Consider the following 15,147-nt stretch of genomic DNA (forward strand, 5'->3'; position numbering starts at 1 on the left):
AGATTGAGGCAATATATTAGCAGAAAAGTTTGGTTAAGGAACAGAAAATAGAAATAAACAAGTTATTTTTCATACTGGCCAACATCCTGGTGGGGCTCCAAACAAATCTGTACTAGGCCCACAGCTCTGTCAGCAAAATTAATGATATAGATGAAAAGAAGAACATAATATATCCCCATTTGATGATGATACAAAACCCAATAGGAAGTCAGGCTGCAAGGAAGTTGGGAGGTTATTCGCTTTGTACGAAAAACAGATATATATTTTAGATGACAGGAAATTAGCAGAATCTTAGAATACGGTTATCCAAAGAAACATAACAAGTAGAAGTTGCCTGTATGATCCCTTGAATCTTCTCAGCCATTCAAAAAGATCAGATCAGATCTTTGGTCACATTGGCACTTTTTGACCAATCTTGATGATCCTCAAAATACAGGAAATTAACGTAGAATACTGTAGGCAAATGGCATGGTGGCCTTCATTACAAAAGAGTAACGTTACAAGAGTAAGATCGTTTTGCAGCTCTACAGGGTTTGATGTACCATGCAGTTTCATTTCATACCCAAGGAAGGCCATATTGCTTTCACAGTCAAGTAACAGATTCACAAGGACAATTCCTGGGACAAGAGATTTACCCCCAGAGGAAAGACATAATAATTCTTAAATACAATTCATTGGGATCTATAACAATGAGGTGATTTTATTGAAACATACAAGATTCAGAAAGGGAATTGATGAGGTACAAATGCATGGGCACAGTGGTGCTGCTCGAAGAGCAGCTGCCTCCAACTTCTAGTGACCGAGTTCGACCCTGATTACCCGTGATGCTGTGTGGATTTTTCAAACCTTTCCTATGACTGCGTGGGTTTTCTTCCACATCTAGACATGCATTTTGGTAGGTTAATTGGTAAATTGATGTTCATGTATAAGTCAGTGGTAACATTTGGAGGTGAGTTGATGGGAATTGGGATATATATATATATATATATATATATATATATATATATACATATATACATATACACATAGTGACATTATCACAGCCGCAAGAGAAATGCTCTATAAAATGAATCATTGAAGTCTTGGACTTACCGCTCTTCCCGATTTTGTCCCACACAGACGCGCCCTCCATGTCGAGGAGTCGGATTGCTGCAAAACCGCTGTCGGACCTGGAATCCAATCCCACAACTTGTACTGCAAGGAGACCACAAAGTCCAAGGAATCCAACCACCATTCCTGTTGAACAATTGCATTTGGCCGATGGAAAGAAGTGAGTGTGGATGAAGATTCATTGCGCTCGTGAATCTTGGCAAACATCCTACATAAACTGAAGTGCACTTCTATTTTCAACTAACCAATATTTAGTAATATTCAAGTCAATATCTGGACATGGTCATTAATGGGGGCGGCACAGTGATGCAGCGGTAGAGTTGCTGCCTTACAGCGGCAGAGATCCGGGTACAATCCCAACTACGGGTGTTGTCGGTATGGTTTGTATGTTCTCCCGATGACCGCATGGGTTTTCTCTGGGTGCTCTGATTTCCTCCCACCCTCCAAAGATGTACAGGTTTGTAGGTTAATTGGTTTCTGTAAATTGTCCCTAGTGTGTAGGATAGTGCTAGTGTACGGGGTGATTGGTGGTTGATGCGAACTCGGTGGGCTTAAGGGCTTATTTCCATGTTGTATCTCGAAGGTAAAGTCTAAAGTGTAAAAAATTAAGATGTGTAAATCAGGAAAAGTGACTGGCATATTATTCATTTAAAATACTTGGTATTAATTCCACTCTTCTTACCTGGAACAGTTTGCAACCTCCATACTGGGACCATCACATTGTTGCCCTCCACACTTTGGAGCTGGACTATCACATGAACGAGACCTGCAGATGCACACTCCATTTACATTGCCATCTGTTTGTTTGCAGCGTCTCCATGGTGACCAGGGTCCAAAAGCACCATTCATTGTCATGTTTCTTATCTAAAAGGCAAACCAATAAAATATCAGGACATAAAATAAAAATAGTTTACTTTTGATTGCTGTTGAAATAAAAATCAAACAGAAGTCTTTTCATATTTTGAAATAATTTCATGTGCTTTGATTTGTGTCATAATTGTATTCCAATCTATGATGGTTCTTACAGTAGCAATCCATTTTGTGTTATCACTGGAATGTATCATTCCACTCAACACTATCTTCTGATCATCTGGGTTGAAATTATACATTTGCAAAATATAGTCAATGAAACAGAATACCAGTCCAATCAAAACACAATTAGCTAGCAAAAATGCTGGACAACATGCCTTCATAGTTGGGGTAACATTTTTACAGATTGCACAAAAGACCTTTATCTAAAATCTATCATCAATCACAACAGAGTACTTTATGCATGTCTGGAACATTCTTGCAAATTGCAGTGCAATTCTCTGCAGCTGTGGGGCTAGCAAACTGTGCAAATCTGGACATAAGGCACAGGTCTTATCTGTCCTTACTTGGCTTCCACCTTGAGAGCCTGGCAGTCAAGAATTTCGGAAATAATTTGCCTCTGCATTTTCTCCTTGACAATTTGAGCAAATGCCCATTCCTTCAATGATTTTCCATTCAACTCCACCTTGTTGATCACTTTCCCATCTGATCCTGAGGATATTTCCTAATCTGGACTGCAGACTCAGGCACCTGAAAAATTAAAACTGCTCAGAGGAATTCAGCAGGTCAGGCAGCATCTGGAGGGAGATGGACAGATGACATTTTGGATTCAGACCCTTCTTCAAGATGATCTTGAAGAATCCCAACCTAAAGTATTTTCTGTGCATTTCCCTCCACAGCTGCTATCTGACTTGCTGATTCTTTCTCTCCCCTCTCCATCATGATCTTCACTCCAACTGATCATCACCACCCCCAAACTTCTCCCAGCCCCCTCTTACTTGGTCATGATCGAGGAGAGCCCAGAGCATAAGGAGATGATTTGCCTGGTTTTACCGCTCATTTTGAGCCAATCTTGATTGGCCTCACACAAAATTAGCATAGACTGCCCTTTTCTCTAATCGGCATGAATTACAACCTATGTAAACACACTCAAGGAATATCTAACCTGTAACTTGTGTAACTTTTAAAAACAACAGGTTAGAAATTCTTTGAGATACGTTTTCAGCTTTTGAAAAATAATCTATTAACTCATATCTGTGTCATAACTTGATACTTGAGGTCTATAGCATTATGATGTGTACTTTGTTTGACAATGTTTCAGTTTAAAAATAAATGCTTGTTTAATTAGGAGAAAGGCGAAAGGACATCCTCCTAATTCCAGATAGATACAAAAACCTGGAATAACTCAGCGGGTCAGAAAGCATCTCTGGAAAAAAGGAATAGGTGATGTTTCAGGTTGGGTTGAACTTCAAGTAACCTTTGCATCCCCACTCTCTCCGTCACTCCCTCACCCAAGTCATTGTACTTGGTTCAAAGTCATCTTGTTGAGCTTCATTGTAACTTGTTTCCACCTAGTCCACAACTAACAATGGCCTGTTTCCTTTATCATGGTTACTTTTTTGAATATCTTTCATTCATACATCTTTTTTCTCATCGTCTATATCTCTAATTTCCCTTTCCTCTGATTCTCCCACTGAAACAGGGTCTCCACCCGAAATGTCACCTATTCCTTTTCTCCAGAGATACTGTCTGACCCGCTGAGTTACTCCTGCTTTTTGTGTCTCTCTTCGGTTTAAACCAGCATCTGCAATTCCTTCCTACACATCCTCCTAATTAAATTGCTCAACAGAAAGGCAGGAAGTCCTGGGGCAACCCTGGGGCAGCACAGTGGCGCAGTGGTAGAGTTGCTGCCTTACAGTGCCAGAGACCCAGGTTCGATCCTGACTACAGGTGCTGGCTGTATGGAGTTTGTACGTTCTCCCTTTGACCACGTGGGTTTTCTCCGGGTGCTCTGGTTTCCTCCCACAGTCCAAAGACGTAAAGGTTTTTAGGTTAATTGGCTTCAGTAAAATTGTAAAAAAATTGTCCCTAGTGTGTAGGATAGTGTTAGGGTATGGGGTGAATGCTAGTCAGCACTGATTTGGTGTGTCAAAGAGCTTGTTTCCACACTGCATCTCTAAAGTCTAAAAGCAGATGGTAAGTACCAAGGAGAAATATGTGGACGAGATTGGACAGGCAAATTACCAAACATTTGTTGGTGAACCTGTGGAATAGAAGTCCTTGCAGTGAGATTATGGATGTTCCTGGAGGGAGAATTCTTCCTGGATATACACAAATTGCAATTTCCTGTTCCATGGAATAAATTGTTGTCAAATACTGGGAACTGGCAGAATATCAAGATTTCACAATTTTTCTTGGCATAAGGAATGGGATCGAGTTTCATGAATTCGGCCTGCTGGTTGGATCACCATTTTCCTCGTGTAATAAATAAACTGCCTACACCTGATGTTCTCGGGTAGCCTTGAGTCCAAGAAATAACCAGGCCCGTGTCTGCTTCATTGGCACCTCGTGCAGTAATGTGTGAAAGCAGATCAATTGGTTCCTTGCAAATTTAAGCTCAAGGCTGTTTACTCCACAGTTCCCCAACGATCTATCTCCATCCTCTCTTACAGCTTGCTCTTCCATTACTGGCATCATTTAATGATCTGCTACCAGAAGCGTAACAGGATTAGCGGAACTCTCAGCTCACAGCTCCGTGACTCATTCCTTCACGAGCTCAGGTCTCAGACCAGCCATCGACCTCCAGAGGTTTACGTTTACACCAGCACAATTAGCAATAATTTTAATGTCAGCAGTTCTGTTCAGCTCACTGAACTGTATATGAGAGTACTGGAAATGTGTGCAGTGCCTTTAATACCTCTGCAGTTAGGGATCCATGGTGGATGTAGAGGAGTGTGTTTTGATCTATTTGGGGAATGCAGCTGGAGTGGGCCGAGGAATGGCAAATGGAGTTTAATTCAGAATACCATGAGGTGTTGTAGTTTGGGAAGTCAAACCAGGGCAGGAGCAGAATGAATGGTGTTGCAGAGCAACGGTAATTAGGAATACAAGTACATAGTTCCTTGAAAGTAGCATCGCAGGCAGACAGGATGGGAAAGAAGGCTTTTGGCAAGCTGGCCTTCATCAGACAGGGAATTGGGTATAGAAGTTGAGATGTTATGTTACAGTTGACAAGATGTAAGTGAGGCCATACTTGGAGTATTATGTTCAATATTGGTTACCTTGAGGTTGGAAAGATGCCATCAATATGGAGAGTGTGCAAAGAAGATTTATGACAATGTTGCTAGGAATCGAGTGCCTGAGCTATCAGGAGAGGTTGGGCAGGGTAGGGCATTATTTCTTGGAGTGCAGGACACACTGAAGGGTGATCTAAAAAAAAAGTATGAAATCATGAGGTTGTATTGATAGGGATCTTTTTTCCCAGGGTAAGGAAATCAAGAACTAAAGGACAACGATAAGTTTAAGATGAGAGGGGAAAGCTTTACTAGAAATCTGAGCAGCAACATTTTCACACACAGGGTGGATGGGTATATGGATGCAGCTGCCAGAGGAAGTAGTTGAGAGGAAGTAGTTGAGGCAGGTATAATAACAACATTTAAAAGTCATTTGTACAAGTATATGGATAAGAAATGTTTAGAGGGATATAGGCCAAATGCATCAAATGGGACTAGTTTAGACGGGACATCTTGGTGGGCATGAACGAACTGGGCTGAAGGATTTATTCCGATGCTGTATGCCGCTGTGACTAATTCTTCAATATGAGTGGCTGTTCAGCAAGCTTAATAGTATCATATTCACAGGGTGCCTGTATGTGCCTTGAACTGGCTCCTGGCAGCAACTGATATTGGAACGGGGAGCAATAGATATTTGTTAATCAGCTTTCTTCAACTGTTATGAGCTCAAAATGTAGCCAATGTCCTGAAGCATTTATTCACACAGTTTTTAATGTTTGGGGTTGTATTCTTGTTAGAATAATGGGAATTGTTAGTGATAAAAAGTTAATTAGGTCAAATGCTTTATCTTCTCAGCACTTTGTGACCTCTATGGCAAAAAAAACAGATAACAGTAACTGGATAGTACTGGCGTTAGTTTGATTCCACTAATTTCAGTAGAGATTTTATAACCTATTAAGTAGGTCTTACCATTCATTGCAGAGAGGTTTAATATGGATCAGCAAACACATTGCCTTGGTGCAATTCCTAAAGCACACTTTTCTGCTTGGTTTGTCAGGCTCCGATAGAATGCAGGTCCCACTGCAGTACAACTCAATTATTACTTCTCTTGGGGTCCAAATTTGGAGTAATCCATTAAACTGTTTGCAGGTAATTGGAAATCAGCTGCCCTCTGCATCTACTCACAACTCTAGCTGCAAACCCTTGATAACCATCCTTCTCACGGAAAGCAAACAAGGAAGAAAGACACAGGACTTTTGTCTAATATTAAATATTTTAGAACATAAAATGAAGGTGAAATTTCATGGGGCTACAGGCTCAAACAGCTTAAGCAAAATTACGAAAAGCATTCATTTTTAAAATTCATGGGGCCAAATTTTCTGGCCTAGTTCCTTGCATCCAGATTTGCCACCCACATCACTCTTCCCACCCTTACACCATGTTCAGACAATGGGAAACTTACTTTGCATTTCAAGAGTCCAATACCGTGCTCTCAATGGCAACAGGATTTCCAGTAATGCAACAAGGAGGCCCTTCCCCTCAAATGTCCAGACAGCCACGAAATCCAGAGTTGGTGTTTAGACAGCTGCATTCACAATACCTTTGAGTGAGCAGTTGTTGTGAACCAAAACCGTGAAGGGAAATGAGAGCGATAGAATTAGGGCACAGATCAGTCTGTGCAGAAAGTTAATCTGTGGATTAAGTTAAACCAAGTGATGCTGTCTCCTTGGCAAAAGATAATTGGACACATTTCCTGCAAATGTGCAAAGAATAATCTGTTCACGACATAAATGACCATCAACCACTTCATATTTTCCTAGGAGCTACCAAAACCAAATGACAAGCAGCTTCTGGAGTTATTTTAATGGGTTACATACTCATTCATGATATAACGTTTTTACAATTACTTTTCCAAAGTCTTCCAAATAAATAAACAGCAAAAAAATCAACAGAGCAGGTTACATCTGTAGAGGTAAATGGAGTGACGACCTTTCGGATTGGGCCCCTTCATCAGGCTGATTCACTGATGAACAAATTCACCGTGACATCAGTAAATGGCAGAACACACTCATGAACCGAAATGGCCTACATCTGTTCCTGTTTTGTGAACAAGCAACACCATTTTTGTGGCATCCCTCTACATTGGAACTGTCTGCAATAGCAGCAGTGCTAATATATTATAGCCCTTTCACCAACTTCACTTCCTTTCCAATGGCTCCCCATTTAAAATCAGAGAATTACCTAAATATTACCATCTCTTTATTTCAGTACTGAATTATCTATCCATTCTGCTTCATTTATCATGAACACGTAGCCATAAGGCCTCAATCACCTTCCAATATTCAAAGTCTGTATATTTCTCTCCAATTCTCATAATGTTATGCTGCTCAGGCTCAACCTGGTGATCTTTCTGCAATGCCACCAGATCTTGAGCGAACAGCAGATGAATAATTTTATTTGGGGAGTGAACAGAAATTTTGTCAACTCATCTGAATACCTCAAAGCTATACTGCTGATATATGGCTATATAACTCAGCATTCTATGAGCACCAAGGTAGACACAAAATGCTGGAGTAAAGGAAAGAATAGCGCTAACAGATTGTCCAGGAAAGAACTGCAGGTGCTGGTTTAAATAGAAGATAGACACAAAATGCTGGAGTAACTCAGCGGGACAGGCAGCATCTCTGGAGAGAACGAATGGGTAACGTCCTCTTCCTTCTCTCCGGAGAAGCTGCCTGACCCGCTGAGTTAGTCTAGCATTTTGTGTCTATCTTCGATTTAAACCAGCATCTGCAGTTCTTTCCTGGACATTCTGTTAGCACTATTCTTTCCTTGGTATGAACTTCATTAAGAGACATTTCTACATGCCCCTCTCCTGGGCAGCTCAAAACCCTTCAATATTCCCTGTAACCTCTTATCATGCCCATTCAATCTCTTGCACTACCAATTTGATTAGTATTTATTTGGTGAACTTCATATTGTTTCTTTCTTTAAATGCAACATAAATCTGAAAAAGTCATCAGCAGGAACTTTTTTTAAGTCAACTAAGGGAGGATGTATATTGTTGAGATCAATTGATGCATAAGTGAAGTTTGCATGTTTATTTTTTACATTTTAAAAAGATAAATATTCTCAAGTTAATCATGTTATCTCAAAATAAAAGTTGTTTGTGGAAGCCCAGTATATATTTACAACCATATTAACGAAAATCATGCGCTTATGGTGGTAGTGCATTATCTTTCCTTGTCCTTAGACTTCTCTGTAACTTTGACTGTAAATCATGCTATTACTCCTCCACTGTCTAGTTTGGTCAGTCTAGCCTTCTGATCTTCCATTCTAAGCTAGAAAATATTGCCCAATTAAATTATTTTGCTACTCACCAATTGTCAGTTTTACCCTGAATTTCCCCTCTGAACTGTCCTTGGCTCCCAAGGATAGACGGTGTATATTGCAGTCACACACCAGGGAAAATATGTAAGCATCACTCATATTAGGCTTACATTTTATTAATGTATATTACATTACTCAGCCTGTCCCGCTGAGTTACTCCAACATTTTATGTCTACCTTACACTTTACTAATTTACTTAGTGTTTTATATGTGAATGTTGCTCAGTGGATTGATTTCTACTTGTGGACAATATAATAGGAGCACAGTAAATTGAGCCAATTGATCATTAACCATTTGCCTATGGAAAGCACAGAGAAATTGAAAACCTTTACTGGAAGCACATTTGGACTTTCACGTGCATAGGAGAGTCGCTTTATCAAATGCATCTTGGTTGTGCATTTGGCATAGAGAATTACGGCCAACTTATGAGGTCTTTCATTACAGTGTAGATCTGAAAGGTTAACTTTAGATCTTGCTGTACAGATGTGTAACCTAGTCTTTTCTAATTTTATTTCTAATTTCTATCATCTACAATTTCATGCTTCCTGACATTTTCCAGGCTACTGCAATAAAATCTTCTTACCTTCCTCTTCCTCTGTTAAAGTTTTATGCAAAGTATGCATCACCATATGCCAAACAGAAAATCAGAGAACTTGCAAATTGGTATAATAAGAAGATTCTGATCTATTTAAATATCTGAAGCACAGCTTCAAAATGAAATTGATAATCAAGTTAATTATACAGGAAACACTTCAACTGACAGCCATGTGCTGTTGTACAGAAACATGGCTCACATCTGTTTCACCTACCCGTGCCAAACAACCCGAGGGCTTCACAATTCACCAGCATTCTCAGGCACGATAAGAAACAGAAGGGTCTGCAACACCACCCGATGCTCAGATGTGGCAGTCCCAATAAGCTCCTACTCCCCAAACCTGGAATATTTTGATTGTGAAGTGCTGTCCTTTCTACTAGCTTTAAGCATTCACATCGGCTAACCTGACTTTAATTACATCCCACCCCTCGTGGACATGGTTTGCACTGGATGAATACACACTGTGACCAATAGCCTTAATTCCTAGTAGCCCAAGGACTTACTCATCACAGCTGGTTACTTCAACCAGGCCAACTTCAATTATGTGCTACCAAAATACTACCAACATGTTTCCTATCTTAGCAGAGGACTATAAAGCTACACAACCATTAAACTTTAACTGAGCAGTAGCTTGGAAAATGTCAGGAAGCACCAACTGCCAAATCCCCCACCCTCTTCTTGGAAAATCTATCAGATCATGTCCCTATTCCCTGCTTCTAAGCAGAAACTAAAAGCGCAGAGATTCAGTGCAGAAAGTAGTCCAGTGCTGATCAGAGGCAGCAGATGATGAGCTCAATGAATTCTACATATATTTTGAACAGGAGGTCACGGAATGACGTCACCCTCACCGACAGCCTCGGGTGTACCTATACCTGCGTTCGTCGCCACAGACATTAGATTGTCCTTCCTGAGAGCGAGCCACAGATAACAACAGTGCTGGTTGGAGTTCCCGGCCACATCCTCAGGACCTGTGCAGACCAGTTGACAGAATTTGCAGCCAACCTCAACCTCTCCTACTCCAATCTGAGGTTCCCATCTGCTTTAAGATGACCACTATTATCCCAGTGCAAAGACAAGTTAGTTTTCCTTAATGACTACCATGTGTGCCCTGTCATGGCACACATCCCCTGCAGCCTCCCAGAGAGCCTAGCACCACTTCCCGGGCCCTACTCATGCTCAAACATCTGGATATCAAGGACACCAACATTAAATTCCTATTTATTGACAATAGCTCCACCTTCATAATTCCAACCAAACATCATTCCTGGTGCACACAAAATGCTGGAGTAACTCAGAGGGACAAGCAGCATCCCTGGAGAGAAGGAATGGGTGACGTTTCAGGTCGAGACCTTATCATTCCAGGTGCGAGGAATCAGCACTGCTCTCTGCAACTGGATCCTCAGCCTAGTGACCCATAGATCACAATCAACAAGGATAGAAGACAAAACACCTTCCCTGATAAATCTCAACACCAGTGGCCTGCGTTTACAACTCCTTACTACCTGTACACTTTCAATAGTGCAGCTAACTTCTGTTTTAACTACATTTACAATTTTGCAGATGATATCACGGTAGGGGGGGGGGGGGGCAGATTGCAAACATTCAAGATGAAATACAGGAAGTAGAGCTTAGTAGCATGGTTTAATCACTACACCTTCTCCCTCAACGTCAACAAGGGAAGGAGCTGGTCATCGACATCACGAAGCAGGGTGAAGTACATCCCCTAGTCTGTATCAATGGCGCTGATGTGGAAATAGTTAGAACGTCAAGCTAAATATCACCAACAATTAGTCCTGGTCCAACTACATTGATGTAATGGCCCAAGCAGCACACCAACACCTACTTCTGCAGAGATTCCTAACCAGACGCATTATAGCTAGGTACGACAACTGTTCTGCCGAAAACCACAAGAAATTGTAGACTTGTGGACTCAGTCCAATCCAGCCTCTCCACAATTGACTCCATCTGGACTTCCCACTGCCTCGGGAAATCAGTCACCGCCCACATCCCAACCATTCTATCTTCCCTCCTCTCCCAGTAGGCAGAAGATATAAAAGCTTGAAAACATACCACCAGATTCAAGAAAAATGTCTTTCTTATTGCACCGGGCTCTTGAAGGGATCTTTCATATGTTAGGAACAAATGCCCGATCTTCCAAACCACCTCATTGTGTCTCTTGCACATTTTTTTAATTTGCACTTTCCAAGTAGCTGTACTTCTATATTTTGCACTCTGTTTATTTTCTCTTTTGCAGTACCTGATGTACTCATGTGTGGTATGATTTGCCTGGATGGTTTGCAAAACAAAGTTTTTCACTGTATCTCGGAACACATGACAGTAACAAACCACTGCTGGATGCTGCAAAGGCATCATTGAAGATATCAGGCACATTCTCCACATGATCACTCCTCACGCTTGAGACTGCCTTTGGGTATCTCTGGTAAGGATAATAAACTTGTTAAATTCAATGCTGCCTGGCCTCTGGATTTCTTTAATACAGTGCTGTTATTCATTGACCAGCTGCAAATTGAAGGAGTAGAACCTGCTGAAATCTGCAACTTTCGCCTCGTTGACAAAGCTGCAAATCAGCAAAATTAGTAAAGTCCCCGAGTGTTTCAAGGCTAAACTGGAGAGCCAAAACCACTGAAGTTAAGGACTATGGTCAATTGCCAATAATAGTTCCACTTCAGTAAAGGCGATTGTGCAGCTCTATATCTGTTTCCTGAATAACCAGAGTTCGTGCCCCTCAACCATTGCCCAATAACCGAGGATCACAGTTAGTGCCAAACTGGTTTGGGATCATTCCTTACAGAGAGTCAACTGGTACATTGGTTTCTCTTCTTTTTCTTCATTATCACAATCTTTCATGTGCACTGTTAAAATATTACTGTCCTTCCCTTCAAGTAGTCTGCACCAGAATATTTCCACGATGAGGCAATGGTGGCCTCTCAAGTTAAAGTCAGAAACCATATATTGTCTTGAACTGGATGCATAAACTCCACACCTCCCCTTGTAATGCTTCCTTGGGAAGCTCCATACTAGAACTTCATAATATTACCTTGAATACATCCTAAACTTGTATATGCGTATCATAAACTCAGCAATTTTAACAAATCTCCAGAGATGCAGCCTGATTATTTTCTATTTTGATCCAATTCCTTGACTCTAAAACATAGATCCACTCACAATTTGCGTATAGCCAAGCTCCATCAGGGAGTGGAGGTGGAGGACAAGCAATGCTACACATGCCACCTCAAGATAGTAAAATGACACATCAGAAGTGACCACAAAATTATATTAAAAATTAATTCAGAAAATAGGAAAATTTGCTCCTTTCCTTTTGAATTCTTTTGCGTTTACTCTGCATGGTACTGGACTTACAAAAGATTACAAGAGGACATAAGGCAATGTTGTCAACATTTCTGCTGAATGCTATTTAACCTCTCAAAAGCATTACATTTCTTTTACATCATTAGAGAGAATCACACGTGGGGAAGTATTTCTATTTCAACCATAATCCCACCTTTTTATTCCATTCTACTTGAAATACCTTGGTTTAATCATTTAATAAAATATCAGCCTTCTGCCCACATGAAAGCCTGAATGTGTATTTCCTCCCTAATCACTACATCTATGTCCCAGTGGAGGATTGATCTATGTACTCTGGAGCAGGTCCCAAAGATGTTTGAGTGGTGAGTAATCTATATGCTTCTTGGAACCACAATATTAACTGTGTATCCTTATTTTGAGAATCAGTAAAGGCAATTGTAAAATATCTAATCTTCTTCTGGTGATACCTCTGAAGCAATTTTATCATCTGAACAAAACCTGAGAGCAGGAATTGCATTGAGAAAGAATAGATGACAGTCACTTGCTGGAGCTGATCAATACCATGAAATATAAAAAAAGAACCAATGCACCAATCTTTAACTAAGCTATGCCAGATATCTCCTGTTCCTAATATTGATTGCAATACAAGAATGTTGCTGAAAGAACCACAGGTTGATTTTGTTCAGATGAAAGGTGCAGCAAGTGGTATCCAAATGCCCATTGAATGGACACATCACACATTGTGATATTTGCAATAAATACCATGAAAATAATACTGAACAATTTTCTTCTTTTTCTCTTCTCTATAGGTACCAAAAATGTTGACCTCGCCCTGCTGCATTTAAATCAAAGTAGACATGCAAAGGTCAAGAAGTCAACAGTTTTAAATCACAAGTTTTCCTATTTGAAGGTACCACTACCACCCAAGTTACTGGAAGGTAACTAATGGCACCGCATCCTGGGAAAGTGTTAGTAAGACGACTTAAGCTTGTTTTGAAAGGCAGAGATCTAACTGTGGGCCACCTGCCATTCTCTTCTGTTTTAATCAATCACCATATTTAGGCCTCGGGTAAAAGTACAAAAGGAATGTTGGGACGGTTGGAATGTGCCAGCCTCTCTGTCCGGCACTGCAACAGCACACTTCATTTGTCCCTGTCAATTGGGAACATCTTTTATCTGGCAGAAATGCACCGGGGACTGACTTCCGATCAATCTCTCTGTGAGGCTGGGCAGTGGACAGAAAACACACCCCAGCCCTTCACCAAGGGGATTTCACCCAACAGAACCTGAACTCAACTAGACAACACAGAAGGCGATGGTGACCGAGAATACACTCATTTATAAACCTCTTTTACAATTAAGAGAGCCTGTGAATGCAAACTATTTGGTTTTATACATAACAGAATATGCACTTGATCAAAGTTAGTGCGCAAATATGCTCCCCACCCCAACAAAAAAACACAATGCTCAAGAGAGGGGAAAATGTAAAAGTGAGATGAGCCGACACAGCAGTTTATAAAATCAAATCTTTCCCTGCATTAACTTCATCCATAAATCTTCAGTGACGATTTGAACATTAATAGAGAACAGGCAACAAGTAATTTTTGCTTTGACCATTTTAACTTTTCATTCTATTACACAAATTCTGAACTTTGCAAGAATAAGGGAATTTTGCCAATGGATGAGGTTATTCTATTTATACTCACTGGGCATGAGCTGATGTTTTGTTCCCACTGGCTCATACTCATACTCTCTTCTAATGTTGTACATTTCTTTAGAACTAAGTCCCAGCCGCAGTAGGGGTCTTGAGCTCCCACACACGAACTGCAGGATAAAGAGATCATCTTTTAATTTTGTGGCTTTAACCTACTCATAAACATGCAGAACACATCATGAAACACATCAGTACAATGTGGAACTTCGAAATGTATGCATGTGCACATATTTGGGCTAGTTAGATGTGTCTTTTGTTCTTTGTCCCAAAGTCATAAGGTCAGCAATTTGAGACAAAAGAAGTCCTAAAAAAATTGTAGCCGAGCTCAACTGTTTTTACAGCTATCAACACAGTTGAAAAGCTTATCAGTATGATTTATGATCAGTAAGAGGAACACAGACACCACAAGTATTTATTTTACCTGCTTAGTATTGGTGGCAGTGTATGTAATAAAACAACAGGATACCATGAATCTCTGAATCTGAATCCCATTCAGTTATATGTATGCTCTAAAATGCAAAATGTTCAAAGGGTAATGCTGGAAGGTCAGTTTGGTAGGTCAAGCTGGAAGGACAAAATTCAACCCTCAAAGCACAATCATGGAAGTGCCGGTTGGAAACTTAAGACATTGTAGAATCAGAGAGTTGTACAGCACAGAATTAAACTTCCCCTTCGCTCATCATATTCATGCCAATCTGCTTGCCCATTCACATTAATCCCATTTGCCCATATTATGTTTGTATTCTTCTATGCCCAGCATATCCATGTGCCTAGCTAAATGTCTCTTAAATGCCATGATTGTATCTAATTTCACCCCTCTTCTGGCAGCCTATTCCATATGTCAACCACTTTATGGGTACAAAATGTACCCCCCAGAACCCCTTTAAGACTCCTTCCTTAGAGGGAGGGAGGAAGGGGGAGGAAGGGGAAGGTGGGAGGGGTAAGGTGGAGGGGTAAGGGGAAGG

General features: G+C 40.6%; 1 protein-coding gene across 6 annotated transcripts in view; it reads right to left on the bottom strand.

The window, feature by feature from the left end:
• Positions 1-15,147, bottom strand: part of sema5a (sema domain, seven thrombospondin repeats (type 1 and type 1-like), transmembrane domain (TM) and short cytoplasmic domain, (semaphorin) 5A) — a 146,166-nt gene that overhangs the window by 40,657 nt on the left and 90,362 nt on the right. For 5 of the 6 annotated variants that reach the window (XM_078423209.1, XM_078423199.1, XM_078423190.1 and 2 more), the window contains 3 exons: positions 14,175-14,292; positions 1,793-1,974; positions 1,093-1,236 (listed from right to left, as the gene is read on the bottom strand). In XM_078423209.1, the coding sequence (XP_078279335.1) occupies positions 1,093-1,236; positions 1,793-1,974; positions 14,175-14,292 (444 nt within the window). The remainder of the gene's footprint in view (positions 1-1,092; positions 1,237-1,792; positions 1,975-14,174; positions 14,293-15,147) is intronic. The other variant, XM_078423235.1, reaches the window with a different exon arrangement.

The sequence above is a fragment of the Rhinoraja longicauda genome, chromosome 2, assembly GCF_053455715.1.
Source record: "Rhinoraja longicauda isolate Sanriku21f chromosome 2, sRhiLon1.1, whole genome shotgun sequence".
In the NCBI taxonomy this organism is placed as follows: Eukaryota; Metazoa; Chordata; class Chondrichthyes; order Rajiformes; family Arhynchobatidae; genus Rhinoraja; species Rhinoraja longicauda.